Source organism: Rhamphochromis longiceps, linkage group LG5, assembly GCF_057381845.1.
Source record: "Rhamphochromis longiceps isolate RC_006_pf linkage group LG5, R_longiceps_female_GT1.1, whole genome shotgun sequence".
NCBI classification, from domain to species: domain Eukaryota; kingdom Metazoa; phylum Chordata; class Actinopteri; order Cichliformes; family Cichlidae; genus Rhamphochromis; species Rhamphochromis longiceps.
This window is the reverse complement of record NC_140561.1, coordinates 14756234-14781828: the sequence shown is the minus strand read 5'-3', so window position 1 is coordinate 14781828 and position 25595 is coordinate 14756234. Positions and strand designations below refer to the sequence as shown.

The following is a 25595-nucleotide window of genomic DNA, read 5'->3' as shown; positions in this document are numbered from 1 at the left end:
TTTTTCAGAATATGCATTACGTCTGTGTAACCATCATGCTATAAAGGGTTATGAATTTCCTTGAGGTCTGAGAGAAATCAGTTTCTCCTGGGAAAGAGGCTGACACCCTGTGGCCAACAAGCCAAAATGCTTTCACAGAAATTACAGCGCAAACTAGAATGAGTGACACAATCACTTCCCTTTATTGATTAATTCAGTAAGACACAATCATTCTGTGCTTTTCGAAGAATTTATACAGCGTTCATTCCCTCATGCTATCAGCCTTGTTACTTTGCTGCAGAGACAGACAGTGAGAGAACATTATGATTAACAAAGATTTGCATGCATGTATTAAGGTTCTTTAGATAAGATCATATTGTGGCTTTTTCAAAAATGTGACTTATCACCAATTATCTTGCACCAATCAAATACCTTTCTGACGCCCCTGGGTTATTTCATGGATGATCTCTTCGAGCACTGGAGTCACGTGATCCAGCTGTTTTGGTGAAAGACGGACAGAAATCTCCACGGTCTTCTCCTGGGCAGAATATGCACACATAAGTGTTAATGTCTGAAACAGGTCTCGCTTATAAATGAGACACTGAGTCTCAATTGGACTACCCGTATAAATAAAGGTTAAATAAAACGTAAACATAATGCCTTATGTTGAATTAAAAAAGTGTTTTAACTGTGACTGGATTGAAAATATTACACTAGTTGTGAAGGCAATTTGTTTGTCTGTGTGCGCAAGCACTCACAGGATTTCCACCACGTTCTGTCTGAGGAACCTGTTGGATGGTGACTTCTTCAAACTGGCCATCCTCTGATCGAGGCTCCATGTCCTTTCTCCCTTCTCGCTCCTGCAGCACGGACACATGCACGCATAGATGAACAAAATGAGACAAGCTGCTTTTTTTTTATTTCTTAAGAAGCTTTGTCTTCTGTCTTTAAGTCACAGTTTAAAATAACCTTTATTCATCTTGTGAAACAAATCGCAGTTCATTTCAATCTAAATTTTGTTTTATATCTTTCCTGAGGGTCAAGAACTACAAAACTGAAAAATTCTAGAAAAGAGTGAAAAATGACAGTCAAAATGCAGTAAAGTGATGCCATAAACTATACATAAGCTCAGTGAGTGAGCAAATTCTCCACTTGGACTGTTTCTCTACCGTGTGAGATTCCACAAGGTGCAATTCTGGATCCATGATTATTTTCCTTTTCCATCCTTCCTTTAGCATGCATCAATCTTTGATTCAATTTTTTTCTGGAATTTGTATCATTTCTATGCTAATGATATTCAGATGTCCACTGTAGCTGACTGTTCATCACAGATTAGTCAGTGGCTTCGGTAATTGCCTTGTTTTAAACTAACAAGACTGAGGCCATGATTATGGCTCTTCTTGAAATACATTCAAGAATCAGTCAAGTGATTGCTTCCTTTCGCTCATCTGCGTAGACCAGTGTTCGTTATCATGGTGTAACATTCGACTCCTCAGACTTTGAGTCACACATAAAATCTATCTCACATTCCTGTTACTTTCACTTAAGGAGCATTTCTAAATCGCAAAGTATGGTCCACACCTTTGAACTAGAGAAAATTGTTCATGCATTTGTGTCACCACACCTAGATTATTGTAACACCTTATTTACCGGGTTAGATAAATCATCGCTTTCACATCTGCAAGCGAATTTGCATTACCCGAATTTTATTCTCTTTATGTTGGCTTCCAGTTGAGTCGAGAATTTGTTTTAAAATTCCCACACTTACATGCAACTTCTTGTTAAACACCCTTCTGCTTGCTGTTTTCACTCACAAGCTCTACCAGTTGGTCCCCATACTAGACTAAAGACTAGGAAGAGACACAGCCTTTCAGCCTGTGGCACTAAAGCTCTTGAAGAGTTTACCACTCCAGCTCTGTTTATCCAACTCTGTGGAGTCCTTTAAAAACAGGTAAAACCTTTTCTGTTTAGTGAGGCCTTTTGTTGACATTCTTTAGTTATTTATGCTTTTATCTATTTTTATTCTGTTTTAATATGCTTCTCCATTGATTTTAATTTTAACTTTTAAATGTTGTTCATCCTTTGTGACTCTTGTCACTAAAAAGCATTACATAAATATGTCTGTGAAGGTTCTCAGTCATCCAGGTCATCGTAGTCAAAGGAGCTTGCAAAGAAAAGCGTCTGGACTTCTTTAAGTTACTTGAAGACGTTTCACTTCTCATCCGAGAAGCTTCTTCAGTTCTAAGGTCAAATGGTGGAGAGTCCCAGATATAAACCTAGTGGGAGTGACCCCCCACAGAGGGACAAAAGGACCCCCTGATGATCCTCTAATCGCCTGAGCCAAGGTGTGAAACTGGGTGTGGGTTCACACCTTGGCTCAGGCGATTAGAGGATCATCAGGGGGTCCTTTTGTCCCTCTGTGGGGGGTCACTCCCACTAGGTTTATATCTGGGACTCTCCACCATTTGACCTTAGAACTGAAGAAGCTTCTCGGATGAGAGGTGAAACGTCTTCAAGTAACTTAAAGAAGTCCAGACGCTTTTCTTTGCAAGCTCATTACATAAATAGACTGTACTTACTGTGTTATTTGCTAGGGAAAAAAACAACAACAAAAACTTAATAGGCCAATTCTTTATTTGCTACATTAAAAAGTCTGTAGGCAATATTCCACAATATTTTCAGTTATTTCACAGAGCCTTTTGGTTTTTCAGGAACAGTAGTAATCAGTTTACCAGTATGTAAAAGGAACTAATCCTAACCTTCAGAAAAGTTTGGGATCATACACCAATGAGCTAAACAGCTGATTCATGACTGAAAATCATGACTGATTTTGTGGTCTGGATTGACCAATTCTTTCAGCTCTAATTTAGCCCTAGCTGTGCACACATGCTGCTTACCTTCATCAGCATCAACTCTTTTGGGCTAAAGAACGTGATGTGTCCCTCCGTCCTCTGAACCAGCAGCGCCATCAGGCACACCAGCACCACACAACCAGCAACTGCTCCACGCATGCTCAATTTTCTCTGTCCCTTAGAAACATACACATTGGTATATACAGAGCAGAAAGTTCACACACAATACAGTCTGAAGGTGGCCAAGGGGCTCTATTTTGCTGTGGTCGACATCTGACATGACATGCAGCACGTAACCAAGAGCGGACAAAGAAACACAAGGAATCTCATGCTTATGTAATACAGAATTTGGGAAATACATTAGAGATAGGGAGGGAGAAGACTGGGGGGGGGGGGGGGGGGGGGGGTAGAACAACAAACTCCTCCAGGAGCAAGATAGATAAGAGATAGATAAGAGGTTGGAGTCATATTTACAACCAGCAAGACAGGTCTGTGCACAAATGTGAGTAGATGAAAACAGAACATCAAAGAGAAAGACAAACGAGAAAGACCTAGAGGCAGAGAGAGACAGGAGCACAAGAAGCCAGGAGTTACTCACGTGCTGTGTCAGCGTTGGTTAGTTGCTTGAGGAAGTGTGCTTTAAAATGAGCAGAGCTCCAGTGGTCTGAGTGTCAGCTTGTCGCTGTCAGCCTTTATATCAAGCCCTCTCCTGATCCCTAAGCTTTTCACTGTCCTCCCTCACATCCGCTCCTCAACAAGCTCCTTCAAGCATAGTCCTGGAAACACAAATATTGCTCAGGAACGGTTGGCTCATTTTTTTTTATTAGGTTAGTATGCTCACCTAATCTTCACTGGTATGTATAAATTATAAGATGAATGTATACTGTGCAGAGTTTTTAAAATATCTAAGTAGTCATTTAATCATTTATTTTTACTCATTTCAGGAAGTAGAATTAACTCATGTATGTATATAACACATCCTACAAAAGACAAACTGCAAACTGAGAAGTAAATCTCAATTTTTATGTGACTTTCGTTTGAGGCACTGAGTTAAATATAGAAACAATTTCGACAGTCTATTCAAAGAAGTCAGTCATATATCCTTGGCTCCAAGTAATTATCTAACACATTCTGACATTTATGACCTGCTACTAATTTGTGTTTGTGCACATACAGAACCACATGCATCTGTGCCTTGGAAACCTCATGACTTATTTCCTGCACGATGGCGAAATGTTACTGCAATTTATTTTTATTTTGTTGTCAGAATACTCAGCAAGAGTGTTTATTACAGGCATTGCTATTGTTCTATGTGGTTTATTACATTTTAAATGCATAGATGAAGCTCTGTATGCCTTCTCTAGCACTTTATATAACACCAGCACTATGACACACACTATGACTCTTACATTTTTCTAACACCTAGAGTATGTATTTTAAAGTAACATTTAGAGATTTAGAGTCTTTGGGATAAATTATGGAAATTGTATAACCTTTATATTATAATACTAGTAAAGAATATGTATAAACAGTTTAAAATAAACCATGCTGTATATTTTCAAATCTACATTTTAAACTTTGGCGTACAGAATCAAAAACCACAGCAAATGTTTCAAGACATCACTCACTGGGTACTGAATTTGGGATTTTCCCTTTAAAGGGGGAAAATCTCACTTCCAATGCCATGTTTTTACTCTTGGACTCTTGATTGATTGATTGATTGATTGATTGATTGATTGATTGATTCCAACCATAACTAATGATTCTCAGCAGAGCTGAGCAGAAGCAGCTTAAGACTCACTCTCCGAGAATTGAGGTGGGGGGACACTGTGGGGGGACCAGCAAATTCAGGGGGTGCATTGCATTAACTTTTTAGGAATTACAGTCATTGATATCTAAAGTCCCCCATTTTCAAAGGATCAAAGGTAACTGGACAGGTCCCTAACAAGCAATTTTCTGCTCCCTTGTTTCATGACAAATAAAGCAGCTGGAAACATTTGGCGTTAATTCAAGTGCTTTTGACAGTTAATCTCAATGAGAGGTCCAAAGAAATGTTGATGCAACTGAAGGAGTTAAAAAAACATTCACAAAAACACTTGACTTGGTTAGATTTGGTAACCATGTCATTGTAACAAGTCTACGATCAAGAGAGCTGTTCATGGATAAAAATAAGGTGCAAACCACTAGGTACACTCAAGAACAATGCCATTAAACATATAAAGAACCTGCAAAGTTGAGTAAGTGTTGTAAATGTTGACTAATTATACCACAATGACAAGAAGAGAAAAATATGGAGAGAAATACCTAATGATTATTAAAGACGTAATTCTGAAGTGCACAGGGTGGTATTCTGTTCATATTCAGCCAAATACTGCAAAACTGATTAGTCAACACTTCACAGTGCAAATATATAATGACCCAAGGGATAATGCAAAAGCAACTGGTGAGCCATGGCAATGAAATGGGATATTCTTCAATTGCCTATTTATCTGATCCCAACCTAATATAGCATTTTTAAGTAATTAAACACAAATCTGAATCCAGAAAGACCCACACACAAGCAGCAACCAAAGTGGCAAGAGTGCCAGCATAACAGAGCATCTCAAGGAAGAAAAAAGCATTTGGTGATATTTATGGTTTACAGACTTCAGGATAGGATTTTCCTTCAATTAAAAATAAATAAATCTTATTTAAAATGATGCTACTTTGTACAGTTAGTTTTTAACCCGGGGGGACACTGTATAAAAAAATTGCTGTAACTCCTAAAAAGCTAATGTAATGCTTTTGTTAAGCGCCTTTAATTAAAACTGAACTGGACTTCAAAATCGCATATTAATTGTAAGATTTGGAATCAATTGTGGTAGTCTGCCGATGTGGTAGTCTGTATTTTTTAAACTACAGTCCCTGGCTATAGATTACGGAAGCGTAGAGCTGCCACCCAGGCACGACCCAGGTACAATATACTATCATGTTTGTACAATATACTTTTCACGTTTGAACAACATAATATCACGTTATTACAATATACATAATTATCACGTTCGTACAATGTATATTGTACAAACAGGAAAAGTATCTTGTTAGAACAATAAACTTTTCACGTTATAACGTACGTGATACACTTGTATTTTTCTTTGGCCTGGGTGGCAGCTCTACGCTTCCGTAGCTCTACGCTTCCGTAATAGATATTTAGAACCTTATATTTTAATGTTTTTTTTCTTCAGCATAGGAAATTGGGGAAAGGAAGCAAATTGAAGCTTTCTCGGTCGGGTCTCGCGATGTCAAAGCTGCTACCGCGGGATTTGGGGCGGCGCTGCAGTTTGCTGAAACGCTTGGACGCAGTCTTTTTGCTGAGGTGAAGCAGCATAGCAGACACGAACTGCGTGCTGCCGCGGAGATTTTCCAATCATGGTAAGCTGAGCGGGTTGGATATTTTGGCATGACTGCAAATTGTTCATTAAACTATGCACTTTAAGTTTCTTTGCAGTTAGTTGGGTTTTAAGAGTACAAATGTCTAGTTAGATTTAGTTCATTTCTGTCGAGCTAAAGGCCCTCCGACATTTGGGGAGCAGTTCCGCTAGTGCTGACATTAGCTGGAAAAATATCTTACTTTAAAGACTTAAAGTGACTAATGATGTGTCCAGCTGTGTTAGTCGCAGTCGTACCAGAAGCACTGTTATATTGACAGTGCTGTAGCAGGTATTGTACTTTTCTAGGGGCCGTGTTAGCACAAGCTAGCTCTTAGCAAGCACGTTATTCGCGGGCCTAGGTCGACACGTGGGTTCATCGAGACTGCAACGTGGTTACGTGTGAAAGTTACGACGAAGCAATGGTAACTAAACCTGAAGTAGAAAAACACTTTTGAAAAAGCTACTGCACATTTATGCCTAAAATTGCAATCTTAGCTTAGGAATTAGTCGAAAGTGAAGTTAGCTTGTGTCTCGCTGGTCAGCACGTGGGGACTAATAAACACTTGATCTGAACGTAGTTTTAGAAACACCTTCCTGTTTTTGCTGGCTGCAAGTGTTACCTGTTGACATCTGTCGTCTAACTCGATTGTGCACGATCACCTTCCCCAGGTGTTGCTGCACGTGTTGTTCGAGCACGCGGCGGGCTATGCGCTATTCGCCGTCAAAGAAGTGGAGGAGATCGGCATGCTGCTGCCCCAGGTGCGTCCCCTTCCCTAACTCCTGTGTACTATCTGTTTTGTGTGCTCTTTCAGCAGAGCACTGATAATTGTGCTTTTGTGTCAGGTGGAGGCGAGCGTGCTGAGCCTCGGAAAGTTTAATAGCATGGTGAGCTTAGCCGCCTTCTTCCCCTTTAAGTCGGCCCAGGCTGCCCTGGAGAACATGAACGCCATCTCTGAAGGTATGTATGATTATCATTTTTCTCTTTAAAAATCTTGTGTGGAAAAGTTCTCAGCTGTAATGATGTTTTTATAATCTGTCAATCCACTGAGTTATTGTGCTGACAGTTTCATATCAACCCTGAACACCTGAGGAAAGACATGGACAGATTTTGATTTGTTCTTTTATCTGTAATAATTGTTAATGAGACTACTTTAATTATATATCCAATTTGTTCTGAGATGGCAAATTATCGGGCTTTAATATAATAATATCACAATAGTCCATGTTGCAGTTTATAGATGGCTTTCCATCTCAACCACATGTCTACAGATATAACTCTTCCATCCCTTGCAGGTGTAGTTCATGCTGACCTGAAGCTGTTCCTAGAGACCAATCTGCCCCAGTCTGGGAAGAAAAAATCAGTGTTGGGGGTTTCTGATGGCAAGATTGGAGCAGCGTTACAAGAAGAACTTAGCAGTTCAATCCAAACTGGAGGGGTGGTGGCTGAGATCACGCGAGGTGAGAATTTTTACCTGAGAGTTATTTCGAAATATGCAAAACGATACTGTTTATAAAATAATGTGGACTGTTGTGATGTGAGCTTGTGATCCTGAAACTCGTGAAGGTTCATACTGAAAATCTGAACAGCCGTTGGACCTGCACTTTTCTGTTGGTGTTCTTCTTAACACTCAGCAAACCTTCTCAATCTGTCCTGTCCCGTCAGGTTTGCGTCTGCACTTCCACTCTCTGGTGAAAGGTCTGACTGCCCTGGCTGCCTCCAAGGCACAGTTGGGTCTTGGCCACAGCTACTCCAGAGCTAAAGTCAAGTTTAATGTCAACAGGGTAGATAACATGATCATCCAGTCCATTGCTCTGTTGGATCAGCTGGACAAAGACATCAACACCTTCTCCATGCGTGTTCGGTAGGAAATTTTCATCACACAGTAAAAGGACTGGTTAACTGGTTTTTGCATAAAATTAAACAGTTTAGGGAACATGTTAAACTTTCATGCTGTTAATCTTTCACTCTTTTTAATGTCAACCTCTAGTTTTGTGGCTTTTCTGTTGACAGATTTGCATCAGGCTTTTTGTAGTTCGGGGTATCGCACATTTTGGGGCGTCCTCCTAATGCTTACCACAGACAGCACACCTCAGAGTGCTGACTGTATAGAAACAGGAGGTACATCAGTTACTCCCAACACTTCTGTTCTGCCAGCTGTTATCTGGTGAGGCAACACTGTTGGGTGGAACATCGTGTATATTTACTAGCTCAGCATCTTGTAGCTGTTTGGGGTGTTGTGGCGCATGCATTCATTTTGGTGTGAAATATCCTGGTGCAAACTGTCAGAGTGCAAGATCATCTAGAACATTTAGGCATCAGTTATTGTCAGTTTTAGCATTCAAGTCTTAAAAGCTCCAGGCTTTTCCTACCGATACAGGACTCTGTGAATAGAATTGGATATCTAAAGAGAAGGAGAAGCTGTAATTTTGAAAGGGATATTTTTCCAGCAGTCTTGAACTTTGTGCCATCTTAATGGGTAGTTCAGCATTTAAATGTTTAGTCCAAAAATCCTGCACTCAAAGTTTTAACACCCTCTTGTTTATCTACAGTGAATGGTATGGCTACCACTTTCCGGAGCTCATCAAAATTGTGTCCGACAACTCGATGTACTGCCGCCTGGCTCAGCTCATTGGAAACAGGAAGGAGTTGTCAGAGGAGAACCTAGAAAGTTTAGAGGAGGTGGTGATGGACAGTGCCAAGGCTCAGGCCATCCTGGATGCATCACGCTCCTCTATGGGTGAGTACACCACACATTCAGAGTATGTGCTGCATAATTTCACAAATACACATCCCGCTTGGGTCAAAGTTAATTTCATCCATATCCAAAGTTAATTTATGCCAGCTTGACTCTGGCTCATCCACATACTCCACATTGTGCCCCTTTTTTGCCCACTCTGGACTACAAGTGTCCTTGGTGTCTAACACAGGGGGGTAGAGTAGTTCTCTCATAAACCTGTAGTGAAGGCATGCATCCTCACTGCGGATCCTGTCGGGAGAAACAATCTCACGTTTCATGCCATGTACTGGTTTAAATGTCACAAATGCAGCACCTGCTAAAAATATAATGCTGATCATCCTCTGGTTTGGTCTTCAGGTATGGATATATCTCCCATTGACCTGATTAACATCGAGAGGTTTTCGAGTCGTGTCGTGTCTCTGGCTGCCTACCGGCTGGAGCTGCAGGAGTATCTGCGGTCTAAGATGAGCCAAGTGGCTCCAAACCTGGCAGCCTTGATTGGAGAAGTGGTGAGTCGAAGTTTTATTTTTAACCCCGACACACGGACCAATGATGTTATACCAAAATCTGTCAATCCACTGAGCCAGTGTGATGAAAAATGTATTCGGTGCTGATGGTCCTCATACTGTGTTGTGCATCCAGTGTCAAAATTGTGATTTATTTTTTTTTGCTTAAGGGGGCCATAACAGATTGTCTTATCTCCAGGTTGGAGCACGTCTGATCTCCCACGCCGGCAGTCTGACCAACCTCGCCAAGTATCCAGCATCCACGGTTCAGATCTTGGGAGCAGAGAAGGCCCTGTTCAGGTACTGGGGCACCCCCTCCCTGCTGGGGAAAAAAGTGGCTGCAGTGATGGCAGGGCTGGGCTGGAGCAGAGCTGGGTGACTGGAGAAGACCCAGTCTCCTCTGGAGTGATCCTGCTCGCCCAAATGCACACCCAAAGTCTGAGCACCCACTCACAGCACAGAGGTAGAAATTTGGCTAACAGTACAGAATGTTTGAAGTTACCATCAACAGTGTCTAAAACTAAATTCTAGCGATAGCGTCCACGTAGCTGCAAAGTTAAGTCGTATGAAACGTGTTCTTTTAAGTGCCTTCCAATGTGCATATTTTAATGTTGTCCACAAGAGGGAGCTGTTAAGTTGCTGGCATATTAGTTCTATATGTTAATGTGTGTACTGCCATTTGGATGTGGCTGAACCTCATGTCACTGGTAGTTGTCCTTCCTGATAAACTGCATGTTAAACCTGCGTATTTCAAGTCCGGTTAACTGCTGTGTATAGACTTTGACCAATAGACTGTGAAAAGGTAACATTTCACACCTGCCGTTCATCCTGATTATGAAAGCAGCTGTATTTTCACAGAGCCCTGAAAACGCGTGGAAACACCCCCAAGTACGGCCTCATTTTCCACTCGACTTTCATCGGCCGTGCCGCTGCCAAAAACAAAGGCCGCATCTCCAGATATTTGGCAAACAAGTGCACGATCGCCTCACGTATCGACTGCTTCTCAGGTGAGTGACCCACCACACGCCTGCATCGGCTTACATACATGTGGCATCATTGCAGTGATGCTCATATTTTTCGTCAACAGTATTCAGCCTTAGGGTTGGTGTTGAGAAGCTTTCTCCTGAGCAGAGCCACATGTCTTTTAGGGACGCTGATTAGTCAAGTATAATCCGCTGCTTGTTGATTAAGCTGAAGTTTTCTCGCTCTCTTACAGAGTTGCCCACAAGCGTGTTTGGTGACAAGCTGCGTGAACAGGTAGAAGAGCGGCTGTCTTTCTATGAGACCGGCGATGTACCACGGAAAAATGTGGATGTCATGAAAGAGGCTCTCAAAGAGGTTAGCTTGAGATTTTTATTATTGATTTTTAAATGTCTTGTCAAAGGCCTAACAAATGGAGAATCAAGTTCCTGTAAGACATTTCAAAAGTATCTTTGATTCTTTCAATCTCTGTATGCTGTAAGTGATGAGACATCTTTCCCTGACATCTCAGTGAGGGTAAAAGCTGATTTAATGAGCCTGATGCAGCCCCTGGACCTCTGGGGAAAATCTCATTGTTTTACCCTGATTTAACTGAATTTGTCGTGGGGGTTTTTTTTTCTCTCTCTCCTCATCTTAGGCTACTGATGTTGCAGCTGAGATCAAACGCAAACTAGAGAAGAAGGAAAAGAAACGTAAGAAGCGTGAAAAGAAGTTACAAGAACTTGGAGAAAATGGAGACGCTAACGGTGACGCAGAGGTAAGTGTTGTTTTTCTGTGGCCTTGGCATGTTATGATTTGAGATGGGACCCAAACATGGTCTCTTCTCAGTGTACGGCATGCCATATAAGAAGACTCCGAACCATTGGCTGGTCCTAATCAATGGGCTTGATCACTGAAGAGAGTCGTACATTAAAGCTGTATCACAGCCATTGGGCTTTCAGGCTTCCAAGCATTGAAAAGAGTGTTTCTGATATTTAAATTTATTTATTTATTTATTGTCTGAAGGTGGAGAATGGAGAAGAGGACAACACTCTTAAGAAGAAAAAGAAGAAACAAGCAGCTGAGGAGATGGAGGCACAGGCAGAGGAGGCCCCCTCTGGAGAAAATGGAGAAGAGACTTCAGCCAAGAAGAAAAAGAAACGAAAAGCAGAGTCGGAGGAAGCTCCAGATGCCGAGGATGGAGCTGAGGAAACTGAGACTCCTGCAAAGAAAAAGAAGCGAAAAACTGATGCTATGGACACACAGCCAGAGGAAACCCCAGAAACACCCGTGACTGAAAAGAAAAAGAAAAAGAAGAAAAAAGATGCTGCAGAGTAAAGAATGGATGTGTGGACAATAAAATTCTTATTTTTGTGTACAGTTTTTGCTTTAATTCAGATAACCCCTACATAAGGGCGTTAACTGTATGTCTAGTATATCAGTAGCTTTGTTGTACTGTCTCTTATTTTTGTATGAATGCAGGTTATTTTGCTAATGAATGCTTATAACTGTGCCTTGGAGTCGGTAGAATTTACCTGCACTTCTGAAAATAAATTGCCTCTCAAGATTTTTTGTTTTTGTTAAAAACATTTTTTTTGGGGGGGTGGGGGAGCAGCATCACTGTTAACAGGTAATATTTCCTGAAAACCATCATTGGGAAGCTTTCCCAAAAAAAGTAGTCATGTACTACTGTAACATACCCCGTCCAGTCGGTTCACCTGGCACACATGACCTTGATTATATAAGTTGGCATTTAAAAGTCACTGTACTGAATGTCCTCATCGGTATGGAGAGGAGGCAGGCACATTTCAATACACCACTGCTCATCGAGGCTAGTCCACATATTTTCGTGTGGACTGTTGACATAACTAAAATAGTCATGCCTGCACAGACTTTCTGAAAGGCTAGTTTTTGGCAATTATGTGCAGAGGCTAACTGAAGCTTAATCATAACTTAATGCAAGAAGAAAATCTGATGTACTCTTGTCTATAGATCTTCAGCATATTAAATTTTTAGGTCTGAAACAACTGCAGTGTGTATTTATACAGGGTGCACTTTTGTAAGCGCAGGTCTGGACAGTGGCAAAACCGTTGTGGACTTTCAAAGTTGCTGAAAGTCAAAACAGAGTGTGGCCACTGTGTTGTAAGATCAGTAATCTATTTAACAAGGAACAAAAATGCTTAGTTTCTGCTGAACTGCTTCAAACGGTGCCGATACCCATACTTCCTGTTAAATGTTAGCCCTGAGCAACATTGTTTGATTACACATCAACAGTCCTTTGTCATACTTTCCAAGTATCAGTCTGAATTCATAACCTCCAAGTGTAGTAAGCAAATACTGATGCCAGATCGATAGAAACTGTTCATTAATTTTAATTTGGACAACAAGGATTAAACCAATGTTAAAATGACATCAAATCCAAGGCCTGGCTGGTCAAGCCAACCAACTAGTAAGAGTCAGGGAATGAGAGACAAATGGAAGGAAACGGGGTAAAAGAAAAGTAGCTATCAACTCAAGTCACCCTCAATATAAGGATTCACAGATGCGGGAGACCAAAGTTACAAAAAAAAATATTTCTTCTAAAATTAAAAAAAGGCTTTTGCCATGAAAATGATGGATATAATCTATGTACATCATTCTCAGTTCATGTATGCATACAAAAAAAATCCACATCACAAGATGCTTGTGTTCAAGTATATTCACCATCTTCATCTCCATGATTTAGCATTCTCATCTTTCCATTATTTTGAAATAAAATGTCCTTCAAAATAAAAAAAATGCAGAAAACCACATTTTATGTCCTACCAATACATATATACTGTATAAATACATACATAAATATATTTTACATACAACAGCCATAAATTTGAAAAGGGGATATACAGAGCAAAGGGGAGGGGGGTGGTGGTAGTGTGTGTGTTTTAGCTTGTGTTGTAAATCGTTTGTCCCTCTATGATCTTGTCAGTCAGATATACTGGTGTGGTGCACGCACACATCACAGGTGTAGTCGTTCTCAGTTGGCCCAGTAAGGGGAGCTGCCGTAGCCCGACTTGTTGACTTGGCTCTTCTGCTGCAGGCTACTGGACTGGCCGCGCTGGCTCGGACCACCCTGAACATCAAACATAAATAAACAGGTAAACATCCCAAAACAGATAAACATGTATGAAGTGACAAAGATGAAACCCAGGAGACTGCTGGGAAGTATCTGTACCTGTCCATCCTGAGCAAGATGGTGGTGCAGCAGCTGTGAGTGTGGTTGCTGGTGAGGCAAGATGTGGAGGAATGGGGCAGGTGCATAGCCTCCAGGAGCTGCTCCAGGGTTCAGAGGCCCTGGACCCCCCAGCGCTGATGGCAGAGTGAAGGGAGGAGGGGTTCCTGCATGGAAACCCTGCTTATCAAAAGACTGCAGATAGAGAAGAGATGATTTATTAGTAAAGGCACAAACAGCACAGCAACACAACAGGGTGGGTGTGCAGCTGACATTTGTCACCTGGGTCTTATTGTAAACACTTCCACTGATGTCTGGCACACCGGAGTTACTGGATGTCACTGAGACCCCTGGTAGAAAAACAGTACAATTAAAACTTGGACTTTAAAAATTCAAATTAGCAACAGTGTCTTTTCTTTGTACCTTTCCCGGGGCCAGTAGCAGCAGATTTGGCTTGTGCCTGTGAAGAGGAGTTGTACCCTTTACTGTATTCCACTCCCGCCGGCCCTGCTGTCAGCTCTTCGTACCCTGGAAAAGAAAACATCTTGTCTCATCTTGTCAAACAAATCACAGTAACAACCCTGCTCGAATTGCCAGTGCTGACAGGCATTGGCATCGGTTTTTAGGAACCTGAGCTGAAGGTGTGCTGGCCATAGCCGCTGGGCTGCTGCTGTGTCTGCTGCTGGAAGGGGCTAGCCGAAGGGTTTCCCAGGCCGAGGCCCATGCTGTGCTGCTTGGCCGAAGCTGGTCCTGGCCCTCCAGGAGGAACAAACATGGTGGGGCCATATTGGAAGGTAGCAGCACTAGGTACGGCACCGGGCACTCCAGGGTAGTAAGGCAGGCCTGTGTAGCTGTAGCCTGGCGGCAGAAAGGCCTGCTGACTGCTGTGGTGCTGTGGCTGGCCCTGGGGCTGAGGCTGGGCCTGAGGAGGCTGAGGCTGCGCCTGGTTCTGTCCTTGGCTCTGAGCCTGGGGAGGCTGCGGCGCCGCAAGGCTTGTGGGGGGAGCTGGGGAGGTGGAGTCATTCCTGCCAAACTTTGTGACTTCACCTAGCAAAAACAGGAGAGAAGTCAAGTGAGAATAAACACCGGATTTTAGGATTTCAGCCAAGAGTTAAGGTGCTTTACCTGAGTAAGGGTTGTTGGCAAGGCTCCCGTCTCTGCCGGAAAGAGTTGCTGCGGGGCCAGGGAATGTTATTCCATAGTAATCCTGCAAAGAGGGCTAAAGGAAGAGAAGAGGATCAGGAGAGGATCCACGACAACCTAAAAATCTGAACAAGCACTAAAGAGATGACAAACAAAGAGTTGTCCCACAAGCGTAACAATTCATCTCACCATTGGCAGTCTCGACTGGAGCATATGCAGGTCCTCATAGCCATAGATCTGCTGTGAGGCACAAAAAACAAGAAGGCTCAGTCACACATCCTACAGAATACTGCATGTGTAAATACAAAAGCCCAAGCACACAAAAGTGACTCTGGATCTTAGAAGGTCTACTTACTGGGTAAGCAGGCAGCAGCCCCCCCGGGCCCATAATGTACTGGTTGGGCAGTAGAGGAGGCACACCCTGGGACAGGTTAGGAGGAGCTTTACCTGTCAATACAATAACACACATTTACTTTAATGTACATCTAAGGGCTCCAATTAGAGCCACTTAAAAAGGTGGTATCATGGAGCCAGTGGTATAGGTGAAAACAATGCCCTTAATGCATTACCAGTGGAGGAGGAGAGCAGGGGTGTAGTCCTTGGAGCAGAGAGGTTGGATGTGGCAGTAGCTCCATTGGAGCCAAGTCCCAGTACTGTACTGCTGGTGGCGGTAGCAGCTGAGTGAAGTCCGCTCGTACCAGCAATACCGCCAACTGTGCTGCTCATGTTGTTGCCCATGCTGGGCATGTTGGACAGGTGGCTGATGCTGCTGCTACTGTTGCTGCTGTTGTGGGCTGAGTGGAGTGCTGAGGCTGTGGGTTGGGATGACGTGTAAGAGCCAGATGAGGGAGCCAGAGAGCTCACATTGCTGCTGTCAACACTGGTGTACTGTAGACAAAGAAACAAAAGAAGTGGCTTGAATTGAAGTAGTTCTATTCGATTTATTCTGCAGATTTCATTTCTTAAGGCATGCTGCCTATACTGGTTATTAAACTGGAGACACCCAGATGGCAGGGGGTCCTTTACCTAGGATCCCCTCCCCAAATAATCAAGACATTTATGCTTTTAAGCCTACTTTGGCTTTATTTTTATTAGGACTTTGGCACATCAGCCTGTTATAATTCCATGTTATTAAGCTGCAGAGGAAATCACACAGAGAACAAACAGGTACTTACAGTGTGAGAGCTGGAGCCCAGAGCTGAAACTGAGGAATGACTGCTGACATGACTGCAGAGGGAAGGCACAGTGGAATGTGTGATCATTAGCAAGTGTACAAGGAGGCACTACAAGTCAAGAGGTTGGTTTTTTGTTCGTTTGTTTTGTTGTTGTTTTTTTAAAGATGACACACTGAGAAAAAAAAAATCTTTCAACCATTTGGAAGAAACAGCAGGCAGATGGTAACGGGTACCCAAACAGTATGTATTCTCTTTCGGAGTAGGGAACACAAATGTCTAAATTAAAGCTATACTAAGTTACTGTGTGTGTAAGTGTGTCACCTGTTGAGTGAGTTGAGTTGGCTGACTGAGGGCAGGTCCGCTGCCAGGCCGGAGAGCGTGGTGGAGCTGTGTGGAGGCATGGTAGACGGTAAATGGGAGGAAGGAGCTGAGGCGCCGTTGGTGCTGATGTTCATAGACGGTGACTCTGGTTTTGGTGTAGAAGAAGCTGATGAAGCTGAGATTGGGAGTACATAATCGTGTAAATAACCTGAATGAGCTTAGCCAAATGAAGAATGTTGACATTTGTAAAGAGCAACAAATATGCATTCAACTGACCAATTAATCAAAAGTAACTCACTGTCCAGAGCAGCAGAAGTCCTCACACCATTCAAACCGTTCTGGTGGTAAGAAAATATAGAGCAGCTGTGTTTTCATTCACTGATAACAGATAAGAACGTTTACAGCATCTACAAACACACTGTATCAACAAAACTTGAATTCAATTCAGAGTTGACATTATTTGGCAAGACAGTGGAAATCAACCCTAAACAAATTTATCATGTTTGACAGGAAGTTAGTATGAGACTGAGCAAATGACTCATGACCTGTAATTTCTGAGTGACACTGTTTTTACAACAGGAAGTAATACTGTCTGGTTGCGTTGATGACCAAAGATAGAAAATGGTCAAAGATTAATTTATCCCCCCTCTCCATTCAAAGATTACCACCTTTGAGGACAGATTTTGTGAACTACTGCTCATTAGTCCCTTTTACTCACCATCACTGGCCCCGTGGCCTCTTTGTTCTGAGAAAATGCCAGTCTTGTGTGAGGGGGCATGGTCCCATCATAGCTCCCCCCCACCGTGGAGAAGGGAGATGAGGAAGGTACAGAGGCGGAGGTGGTTGAGGTTGTTGAAGAGGAGGAAGGAGTGTTGGTTGAGCTTGCGGTCCCTAACGATGAGGAGGTGAGACTCGGCAAAGCCACTGTGGAGGAGTGATAAACTGGCTCTGATGAGGAGAGGGGCAAAGACAGGGCCACCGAGAGAGGGCTGCCCAGTGACTCACTGCAAGGCACCAAAATGAAAAGTACAGATAGGTTGACAGTTTAAAACTTTATGTACCATTTTCCATTCTGAGTCATCTATGATTAAATCCATCTTTTACACAGTATCTGACATACACAGTGTTTTGGGGATACATCTTGTTAAATGCGTCGCTCTTGCATTGTTTTAGAAAGATTTAATAAGTGATCAGAGGCGACACAGTACCTGAGCGGTTTAGAGTACAGGCTCGTCTGGCTCTGTGCCCCCGGTCCTGTTGCAGGTGGTGCTGAGGCAGGGGCCGACGCGGACTCCCTCGATGCTGCACTCACGCAATTATCCACGACTCCAAATTCTGGCAACGCCGATTCCGAGCCAAAGTCTAGCGCTCCAAACTGGAGGTTCAGTCCAGGAACATCTGCTGAGCCTGGCATCTCTACTGCAGTGGATGGGATCTTTCAGAAAGAAAGTGAAACAAGTTTTAGCACCTGGATATAAAGTGTGTAAAACTGATGACTTTGGTTTGACTCAAAATTAAAATTCTAATAATAACAGCACACTTAAGGATAAAAGAATAAAAATAAAACCCCATGCGGGCCATAAGGTTCGTGAGTAACTAAGTATTTATCTGAGAGCTTAAGGCCATTGCTATCTGTTTACCTTTGACGTGGGAGGTATCCTTCGTTTCTGGCCTTTGAGCTGTACCCGTTGCTGCTGTGTCGTGCTGTTGCCCTGAGGGTCCAGCCCTGCATTCGGGGCAAGAAGTTTAGCACCAGCAGGAGCCATCACCGGGCCTGCCTGTGCTGGAGTGCTGGTGTGTTGGGGAGCAGGCGAGGCTGAAGCAGATGGTGCTTGCTGTTGCGATTGTGGACTCGTCTGACGCGCCAAAGGCAAGGAGGGGCCCGTGTGCCTCTGAACCAGCTGACTCAGCACAAGAGAAGGCTCTGGCTGCAGACCAAACTCACCTGCGGATTCACAACAACCAGAAGGAGCCGGGAACAGATTTGAAATAAGTGAATATAAATGCTTATGTAATAAACAAAAAAGAAAAAAAAAGTGAGCACCACTTTTCCATTTGTACACCTACGGCTGTACTGTGAGGACAGTGAGGTGGTGTTGGATTCTGAAGTCTTCATGTCCCAGCTAGAGGAGGAGGGTGGAGGTACAGGTGCTCCCAGGCCTGGCAGTCGACCAATAGAAGTGTTGCTTCCTTGGCTACTGACAGGAGGGGTTGCCTGGGATGAGGAAAGCTGACCCAAGCCAGGACCCTTCAGCTGTTCCAGTATCTGAGCTCCAGGGCTGGCCTGAGTCCTTTTAGCCTGGCCCAAGTCCCCAAAACCAGCTCCCAGCACTGATGACTGGCACAGAAGAGGAGAAAACAGAGTCATCAATCTTTGTTTCTGGATCTCTGTACAACACATGGCAGATCAAAGACCATGTGACATGAGAAGGAGTGTAGAGTGTATTTTTACCAGAGCAGCATGTGCGTAGCTTGTGCTACTGGTGGCACTGCGGCTGTGGGGCTGCTGCTGGTGATGATGGGAGTTGGTAAAGACCAGACTCTGAGAGGAAGAAGAAGGTGGTTCTCTTGCTCCAACCACAGGCTTCTGCAGCAGAGAAGCGAGGTCCAGACTAACAGACAGAGTCCATTCAGCCAATTAGAAAATATATTACAGCAAAAAAAGAAGAAGAAGAAGAAGCAAAAATTTAATATAACATCTCTTAACAGGAAATTCTTGACCCCCCCCCCGCCCAAGAAAAGTGTAAAATATAAAGTTACGCACCTTTGCCCAGGGGTGATGTGGTTCTCAGCAGCAGGTGCACATGAGGAGGTGAACACTTTGGTCTCTGAGAGCTGCAGAAGGACACAAAGACAGACACACAATTGTTACACCATCAAAACATACCTGCTACTACCAGTCTGTAATGTGTGACACTGTGTCAACTCACACTAACATCCTCACTCCAATCCTCAGCTGCCCAGTCTTCCAAAGTATTCCTCCAGGCAACTAGAGGACAACCAGTAATAAGTGAGAAGTGCAGACAGAATAAGCAGGTGTACAAGAAGCAGTATGCAAACTCTGATAGGGATAACGGTCCTGTCTGCTCTGTGGGCACACACCTGGATATATAAGCCATGAGCTGTTTGTATGTGAATGTGTGTTCTCCTGAGCTCACCTGTTCCATCTGTGCTGTTGTTGGTCGTTGTGTCCCAAACCTCTGTTTGTGTGGTCCCTGTCCGAGCCTCTGAGGTATAGTCAGCAGGATTGAAAGTCCTGGAGAAGATTTAAGGAGACAAATACTGAGACAGACACACAAACACACACACACACACAAAAAGTGGTTTTCTAGTAATAGAAGTAATAGAAAATACTGCCAGATGAGAATGTGCATAGTTACAGGGTTTTAAAAAACCTTAACAACAGGCTTTTTTCCCCCTCCTGGCTGCTTGGCCTTCAGATTTCTGTCAGAATGCATTTATCCTGTTAGTTTCTAAATGAAACATCTTCATTCTCATTGAAAACGTATTAATTTTCACCTAAAACTCTTAGAAGAATGAAACTGTGTGTGTGTGTGTGTGTGTGTGTGTGTGTGTGTGTGTGTGTGCGCGCGCGCATGTTCGAGCATACCCCATCCCCTGGGCTGAAAACCTGCTTCCTGTTGGTGCTCTCCCTCGACCTCGAACTCCAGATCCTGTGTGATAGTCACACAAAGGTTAACAACTTACCCTCAAGTGTTCGCTATATTGACAGTGCTGTGTTGGTGCATCTGCTCACCTCTTCCACCTTTGACCCTCCGACCTCGATCCGAGCCTTTGTCCACTGGTGTCACCTCAACACCGTTCTCCTCTGGACGTGCTATGTATGTAGAAACAAAAAAGAAAAGTGACTAACATGAACAGTAGGACAAACAATACTGAAAATTGAAAAACTGAAGTTCCTTACCCTGTCGGCTCCGACTGGCCCCCTTGCCTTTGCGGTTGCCAGTGGCACGACCCTTGCTAGCCTCCCTTTCGCCCTTCTTCTCCCGGTTCTCCTTGTTCTCCTTGCTTTCTGATGGGCCTTCTTTCACCAAGGGCTTCTTCTTTCCCACTGTTTCCCATGAGGTCTGAACACAGAAAAGGATTTTTTTAATTAAACAATGACACCTTAAATAAACAGTACTGGATTAATAACATAATAATAATAATACATTTTATTTCAAAACACCCAAGCAAATAAGAGCAAATAAGACAAGCATAAAAACAGGAAATGAACACAATAACAAAACAAAGTTTAAGAGCATGGAGAAGTTATACAGAGTAGGCTATCTTGAACAGGTGAGTTTTGAGGGTGGACTTAAAACGGGGGAAAGAAGTGATGTTTCTGAGGTCAGGGGGTAAGGAATTCCAAAGTTGAGAGGCAGAGCAACTAAAAGCCCTGCCCCCCATGGTAGTAATAAGACAAAAGGAAGGAACAGGAAGAAGAAGAGAAGAGGAGGATCTGAGGCACCGGGATGGGATGGAGACCTGTACCATATCAAAGAGATATGGTGGGGTAAAACAAGATACCAGCACTGAAGCATTCAAAAGCAGCTTTAATTTAAAAGGAAAAAGGAAAAAAACAAAACAAAACAAAAGATACTGAATAACATTTTATCTGTGATTGCAGCTGCAGACAGCAGCAATTATTATTGTGAATAAAATGAAGGGTATTTTACATCCTTTTCCAATGAGCTACTGATGGCAGACTGCCCAATTTAAAAGGTAACTCCTAGGTAGTGTTTTCAATTGAGGTTTTAGGTATTTTAACCAGCTCTTTAATCAGCTGCTTACAGCCCTCCTTCACCACCACTTAACTGAATTAGTAATCGCAATCCCCTCTTGTTCTTCCCGTCAAATGGAGTGCAGTTAGCGAGTGCTCCGGCTATGCCTGGTTAAACTGTTTGTTTACTTTTGAGTCACACATGCCTTCTTAGGTTGATTCTACTCAATGGTATGTTTTTGCTTCAAGTGGTGAAACAAGTTTGTTGTTCCCACCTTTAGCGGGAACAGTTTTTTTCTTGAGTATTTTGCCAGAGCATTGTGCTTTGTTGGAAGTTACCAAAGTAGTTCCCTTTCTTACTAAAAGCCTCTCACTGTCAGACATGTTTGAGCTTGTCTGCTTGTCCATGCTGGGAAACCTAATTCACGGCGTCCTCATATCACTGGTACCGTGATATGGCACTTTTGTCGTATTATAGCAGATGATATGATATGCCACAGGCCTAATGGTAACCCAACATGAACTTGTGTATTTTGCTCCAAGACATGCCATGCCAGATATTAGAGGGCACTGAAAAACATGAAAAAGAAAGCTGCGATGTTGACGATTTTTGACCACCCCTATGCAGTGACGTGTAAATAAATACAATAAATACCAGAACAATTTTCCTTATTGTGAAACTACTCCTACAGCATAAGAAAAATGTTTCAGAAGCATCTCTTTCTTTATGACATAGTGAACAGTACAGGTTTCAGATTACGTAACAATGATAGCATTACAGTAGAGACTTCCAGGTAAAATGGAAAACCAGCTATTTGCTATTTTTGGGCTTCCATGAAAGCAAAAACAATACTGATAGTCGAGCCTGACAGTCTTTCCTCAACATCTGAGCCAGCTGGTATTTTTCAAATCTGCTGAGACGTTCAGACACAACACCCAAGTGCTTGCCAGGCATTTAGTGGCCTGTTTGACCTTGCGCTCGGAACAGAAGACCAAGAAAAATTTTGTACAACAGTTCATGATTTTAAAAAAAAAAAGTCACACAAGTATTCACAGGGACACAGCGCAGCTTAGAGACTGATGTTAGTGGATATGTGCATATCTGACAGAGCTCAGATGACACTACTTAAATTCTATTTTAACCAATAAGGTTCTCTTCAAATCCAGAGCAATGGCTCACACTCCACTTTAAGAGTACATGAAAATTTGAAAGTGACAGTACTGAACATTTCACTATACAGCCTGAGTATACACAATGATAGCAGCTAGCAAACCCTGATGATGCCATTAAATGACACCAAAATGTTCATGTTTCATTTGTTTTAAAGTTTCAGCAACTTGTTCTCAATAAAAGAAAAAAAATACACATCTCAAAAACCATCAAACAGAGGCTGTTATGAACAGTCAAAAGCAGATTAAAGGCTCTATATGTGTACTTTGCATTTATTCAGTTTATTTCACCTAAAGTTGTCATTTACCATGTCTGTGTTGCTCTCCAGGAGGAAGTTGATGGCTCTGCTGACATCCTCATTGCAATCATGGAGCGCAACCATGCACTCATCCTGGTTTTTCCCCGTCACTTCCATCAGCTTGGTTAAAAAAGAAAACATTAGAAAACAAGATTAGTAATGTCAAATGATAAAAACAAATTGCACAATGTAGATTAACGGAAGAACATGAAAACATAGCCTGATTCTCCCTAAGAGTCTGACATAAGCCCCACACAGTCTGACAACTACTTAAGGGTCACTAACCTGGTTAACTTTGCCCTCAAAGTCAGCATCATTCTTGTCATAGATCATCTGAGCAAGCCGGATCTGCTCAGCAGTAGCCTGTAACACAGAAACAATTGGACAGCTTTTACCAAGAGAAAAATGAGGAATAAAGTATGTGAAATATAAAGAGAATGAATTCAAATGTTTGTTTTGTTTTGAATTGTCTGAAATCACTTTATATTGTCACAATATAAAGTGCATGATTGTGAAGCTGCAATCAAAACAAAAGAAAATACTTTTCAGTACTGATCATCAGATAAATTGCTTGTCATGGTTGTGTTGGGGTTTGGTTTTTTTTGCTTTTTTTCCTCTTAAAATGTCAGCATTTCAAAGAACTGTGGTTTTAGGTATGCAGTGGCTCACCTGTATTTGTTTCTGTGGTTGTGATGTGTGAGCGGAAGCTGGCAGCGCTTTTTCCCGAGGGCTCCGGGCCTTGTCGCCGCCCAGCGAGCTCATCATATACAGTATATACAAAACTCTGTATGTACAAAATAGAAAAATCTGCAGAAGGAAAACACAACATGTGTTGATGAGTGAACGGAAAGGAAAATAACACTGCAGTTACTGTGTTGCTAGAATAGAGCGTCAGTGTTTGTTTTTATTTTTCTTGAATAAGTCCGAATGCCAAAAGTATGTGCTGTGGGTATACCTAAGCCTTATTGGACAAATATGAATACTCCCCTTATGGAGGCTGTAAGCCCCACAGTTGGCCTGGTGACGCAACAGCTTTGCTGAAAATCTGGGTCAAGGAGGGAAAGCAACCCAGTGTCCTCTTACAAACAGCACAGAACTCTGTGTGTGCGAGGCAGAACAAACACTACACACCCTGACCCCACACCCCTTGCTTTTCTAGACAGTTTAAAGCAAATTTGTTGTACACACTCCAAGCACCAAACTTCTGCAGTGAAATACTGAATTCTTCTCTATACTTCTATAGTCCTGTGCAATATAGATCTTGTTTTACATTGGCACCAGCTAACATGTTTTTAAAAGCACATAGTAAACAGTATCAGAATCACTTCCACAAGGAGGGCTTTATTTACCCATAAGCATACGGCCAATGTGACTTCTCAGTACTCTGTACTGCAACGTTTACCAGTGAATTTTCACTAGTGTCCATCATAAGGACGACTACAGATGTTCCCACTCTCCCACTTTGTTTTATGTCAGAGAACAATAGCAAGTGCCTGAATGACGTTTGCAAATACAAAGCTGCCATTGGCTACTGGACTGAACAAAGCTTAACGCACAAGGACGACCAAGCTTCAAAAGGAATTTTAGCTTTTAAAAAAGCAAGAAAAAATAAATATATTTCTGACTTTGGGAATATATGAAGTATATATAATAAAAATATTTAATAAAAAACTATATGATAAAAATATTACTACATCGCAATTACGGGTATCGACAGTCATGGCCACAAACGATAACAAAACAATAATCCACTAACAGTATTTCGCAATTCCTACTATATTTATGTTGGCAACCAGAAATATCAAATCAGAGACAAGTTCCACGAAGCCCCGTGTTTATACACATTAACTTATATCTGTTTACAAATGTCTAAATTATATTTATCTACAGGTTATTATTCCAGTAACGAAGGAAGCGGAGGGTTGTTTTGAACCAATGCTAACATTAGCCCGCTGCTGTTACTTATATTTCGAGTTTAACAATGAGACACTTTGGTAACGGCTAACATCCCATATCGCTCTTTGAAAAATAAATCAGATTCACGTAGCATCGTTTTAGATTGAATACTGACCGACTTTGTGCCTTTGGTGTTATGGTCCCCTTTGTCCTCGCTAGCAAGAACTGAAGTTAGCTACCAGCTTGCTAACGCTGAGACCGTAGCGTCGATAGTGAGCAAACGATGGAGTGGGATCGCGGATAGCTAACGATGCTATCTAAATCTGGTCCAAGTTGATAGCCAACGGCGGTCTAACTGGCTTCTTTAAGCTTTATAGGCATTTAAAGGTCCACACCGCCATGTTATGACAGTTGCCTTTAAACCAGACGTGCCGCAAACATGTAAACTAGACGCTAACCAAGCTAACAACAAAGGTACACGAAATCTAAAGCAAAGGCCTCGTAGCGAAGCACAATCCCATCCCGACATTGCTCGCCGGGAAACAAGACAACAGAAAAATTGCGAAAAAAACATCCTTCACAACCTCGAGAAAACGAAACAGAAAAGCCAGCGACCCGGTGCGTCACCAAAAAAAGACAACAAGCACGTAATTAAAATACCCGAAAACACACAAACCTGAGTTGAAAATCGCAAGAAAATATGTTTTTATTACCTGCTAACACGCTTCACTCGGCCAGCAGCAGACAGGATGATCACGTGACGCGTGGTGCCGCGGTGGATGCTCATCTCTCGTCTCCAGGTCACAACTAAACTTCTCAGGTTTTACCATCAGCGATGTCCAGCAAAAACGCAGATTTACTGGATTTTTAATCGTGGTGTGCTTTTTGAAGACGCACACAGTTACGTATATCAGATAATGCTATGATAATGTACATAAGTGCAATGATATTTGCCAATCGCCTACACGTTTGACATATTTGTTTATAAGGCATTAATCTCGCCAGAGTGTCAAGTTTACATTATTAAGCTATAACTGAGCGAAAGTGATCAAATGTAAGGCTGGATTTAAGGGCATAAAGCGTCTGCACTTTCACATTGCTTACATCTCTTGCCTGTGTTTCTTTGATTTTGATTTCTCTCCCTCACTTATTATCTGGAGAATTTTCAATTTGCCATTTTTCACAGAGTTAACGTCATCTCTCATTTTTCAGCTA

The 25595-nt window shown here is 42.4% G+C and overlaps 3 protein-coding genes and 3 non-coding genes across 8 annotated transcripts; 4 read left to right on the top strand and 2 right to left on the bottom strand.

Moving 5' to 3' along the window:
* Positions 1–43: 43 nt before the first annotated feature.
* mlnl (motilin-like) lies at positions 44–7001 on the bottom strand. Of its 2 annotated transcripts, none has more exons than XM_085406053.1 (6): positions 6862–7001; positions 3430–3607; positions 2877–3008; positions 738–839; positions 412–517; positions 44–274 (listed from the first exon to the last, which is right to left on the bottom strand). In XM_085406053.1, exons 3-6 carry the CDS (start codon positions 2988–2990, stop codon positions 267–269), a joined length of 330 nt encoding a protein of 109 aa, XP_085262179.1. In that variant the 5' UTR covers positions 2991–3008; positions 3430–3607; positions 6862–7001; the 3' UTR covers positions 44–266. The 2 variants fall into 2 exon arrangements, with proteins under 2 accessions (XP_085262179.1, XP_085262180.1); XM_085406054.1 differs by having other exon boundaries at positions 2877–3002.
* Positions 6117–12012, top strand: nop56 (NOP56 ribonucleoprotein homolog). The gene is made up of 12 exons (XM_085406050.1): positions 6117–6242; positions 6911–7000; positions 7085–7199; positions 7535–7699; positions 7905–8103; positions 8792–8979; positions 9337–9488; positions 9685–9785; positions 10344–10492; positions 10702–10823; positions 11104–11223; positions 11472–12012. The coding sequence occupies exons 1-12, from the start codon at positions 6240–6242 to the stop codon at positions 11781–11783; spliced, it is 1716 nt and encodes a 571-aa protein (XP_085262176.1). The 5' UTR covers positions 6117–6239; the 3' UTR covers positions 11784–12012.
* LOC146669453 (small nucleolar RNA SNORA51) lies at positions 8300–8435 on the top strand. The gene has a single exon (XR_014911901.1). It is a non-coding gene; the product is annotated as a small nucleolar RNA SNORA51 (small nucleolar RNA).
* LOC146669452 (small nucleolar RNA SNORA26) lies at positions 9128–9246 on the top strand. The gene has a single exon (XR_014911903.1). It is a non-coding gene; the product is annotated as a small nucleolar RNA SNORA26 (small nucleolar RNA).
* LOC146669451 (small nucleolar RNA SNORD57) lies at positions 10943–11010 on the top strand. The gene has a single exon (XR_014911900.1). It is a non-coding gene; the product is annotated as a small nucleolar RNA SNORD57 (small nucleolar RNA).
* A 787-nt stretch (positions 12013–12799) lies between the features above and the next one.
* On the bottom strand, positions 12800–25241 carry ubap2a (ubiquitin associated protein 2a). Of its 2 annotated transcripts, none has more exons than XM_085406048.1 (27): positions 25094–25241; positions 23154–23291; positions 22770–22847; positions 22494–22604; positions 20218–20380; positions 20050–20130; positions 19903–19966; positions 19451–19548; positions 19223–19281; positions 19057–19127; positions 18745–18904; positions 18360–18630; positions 17933–18237; positions 17501–17727; positions 17011–17296; positions 16591–16630; positions 16293–16467; positions 15972–16023; positions 15366–15684; positions 15152–15243; positions 14986–15036; positions 14779–14872; positions 14284–14700; positions 14077–14181; positions 13936–14003; positions 13657–13848; positions 12800–13554 (listed from the first exon to the last, which is right to left on the bottom strand). In XM_085406048.1, the coding sequence occupies exons 2-27, from the start codon at positions 23247–23249 to the stop codon at positions 13459–13461; spliced, it is 3771 nt and encodes a 1256-aa protein (XP_085262174.1). In that variant the 5' UTR covers positions 23250–23291; positions 25094–25241; the 3' UTR covers positions 12800–13458. The 2 variants fall into 2 exon arrangements, with proteins under 2 accessions (XP_085262174.1, XP_085262175.1); XM_085406049.1 differs by lacking the exon at positions 25094–25241 and adding an exon at positions 24556–24959.
* Positions 25242–25595: the final 354 nt, after the last annotated feature.

What these genes read in the sequence shown, in the direction of transcription:
- mlnl (XM_085406053.1), bottom strand. Translation starts at nt 2,990, where the DNA reads ATGCGTGGAGCAGTTGCTGGTTGTGTGGTGCTGGTGTGCCTGATGGCG. An exon ending in AAGAGTTGATGCTGATGAAG is followed by an intron (nt 840 to 2,876) that starts GTAAGCAGCATG and finishes TCCGTGCTGCAG; the next exon opens with GAGCGAGAAGGGAGAAAGGA. An exon ending in CAGAACGTGGTGGAAATCCT is followed by an intron (nt 518 to 737) that starts GTGAGTGCTTGC and finishes TATTCTGCCCAG; the next exon opens with GAGAAGACCGTGGAGATTTC.
- nop56 (XM_085406050.1), top strand. An exon ending in GGTGGCTGAGATCACGCGAG is followed by an intron (nt 7,700 to 7,904) that starts GTGAGAATTTTT and finishes CTGTCCCGTCAG; the next exon opens with GTTTGCGTCTGCACTTCCAC. An exon ending in ACGCTAACGGTGACGCAGAG is followed by an intron (nt 11,224 to 11,471) that starts GTAAGTGTTGTT and finishes TATTGTCTGAAG; the next exon opens with GTGGAGAATGGAGAAGAGGA.
- ubap2a (XM_085406048.1), bottom strand. Translation starts at nt 23,249, where the DNA reads ATGATGAGCTCGCTGGGCGGCGACAAGGCCCGGAGCCCTCGGGAAAAA. An exon ending in AACCACAGAAACAAATACAG is followed by an intron (nt 22,848 to 23,153) that starts GTGAGCCACTGC and finishes TCTGTGTTACAG; the next exon opens with GCTACTGCTGAGCAGATCCG. An exon ending in CAACAGCACAGATGGAACAG is followed by an intron (nt 19,282 to 19,450) that starts GTGAGCTCAGGA and finishes GTTGTCCTCTAG; the next exon opens with TTGCCTGGAGGAATACTTTG.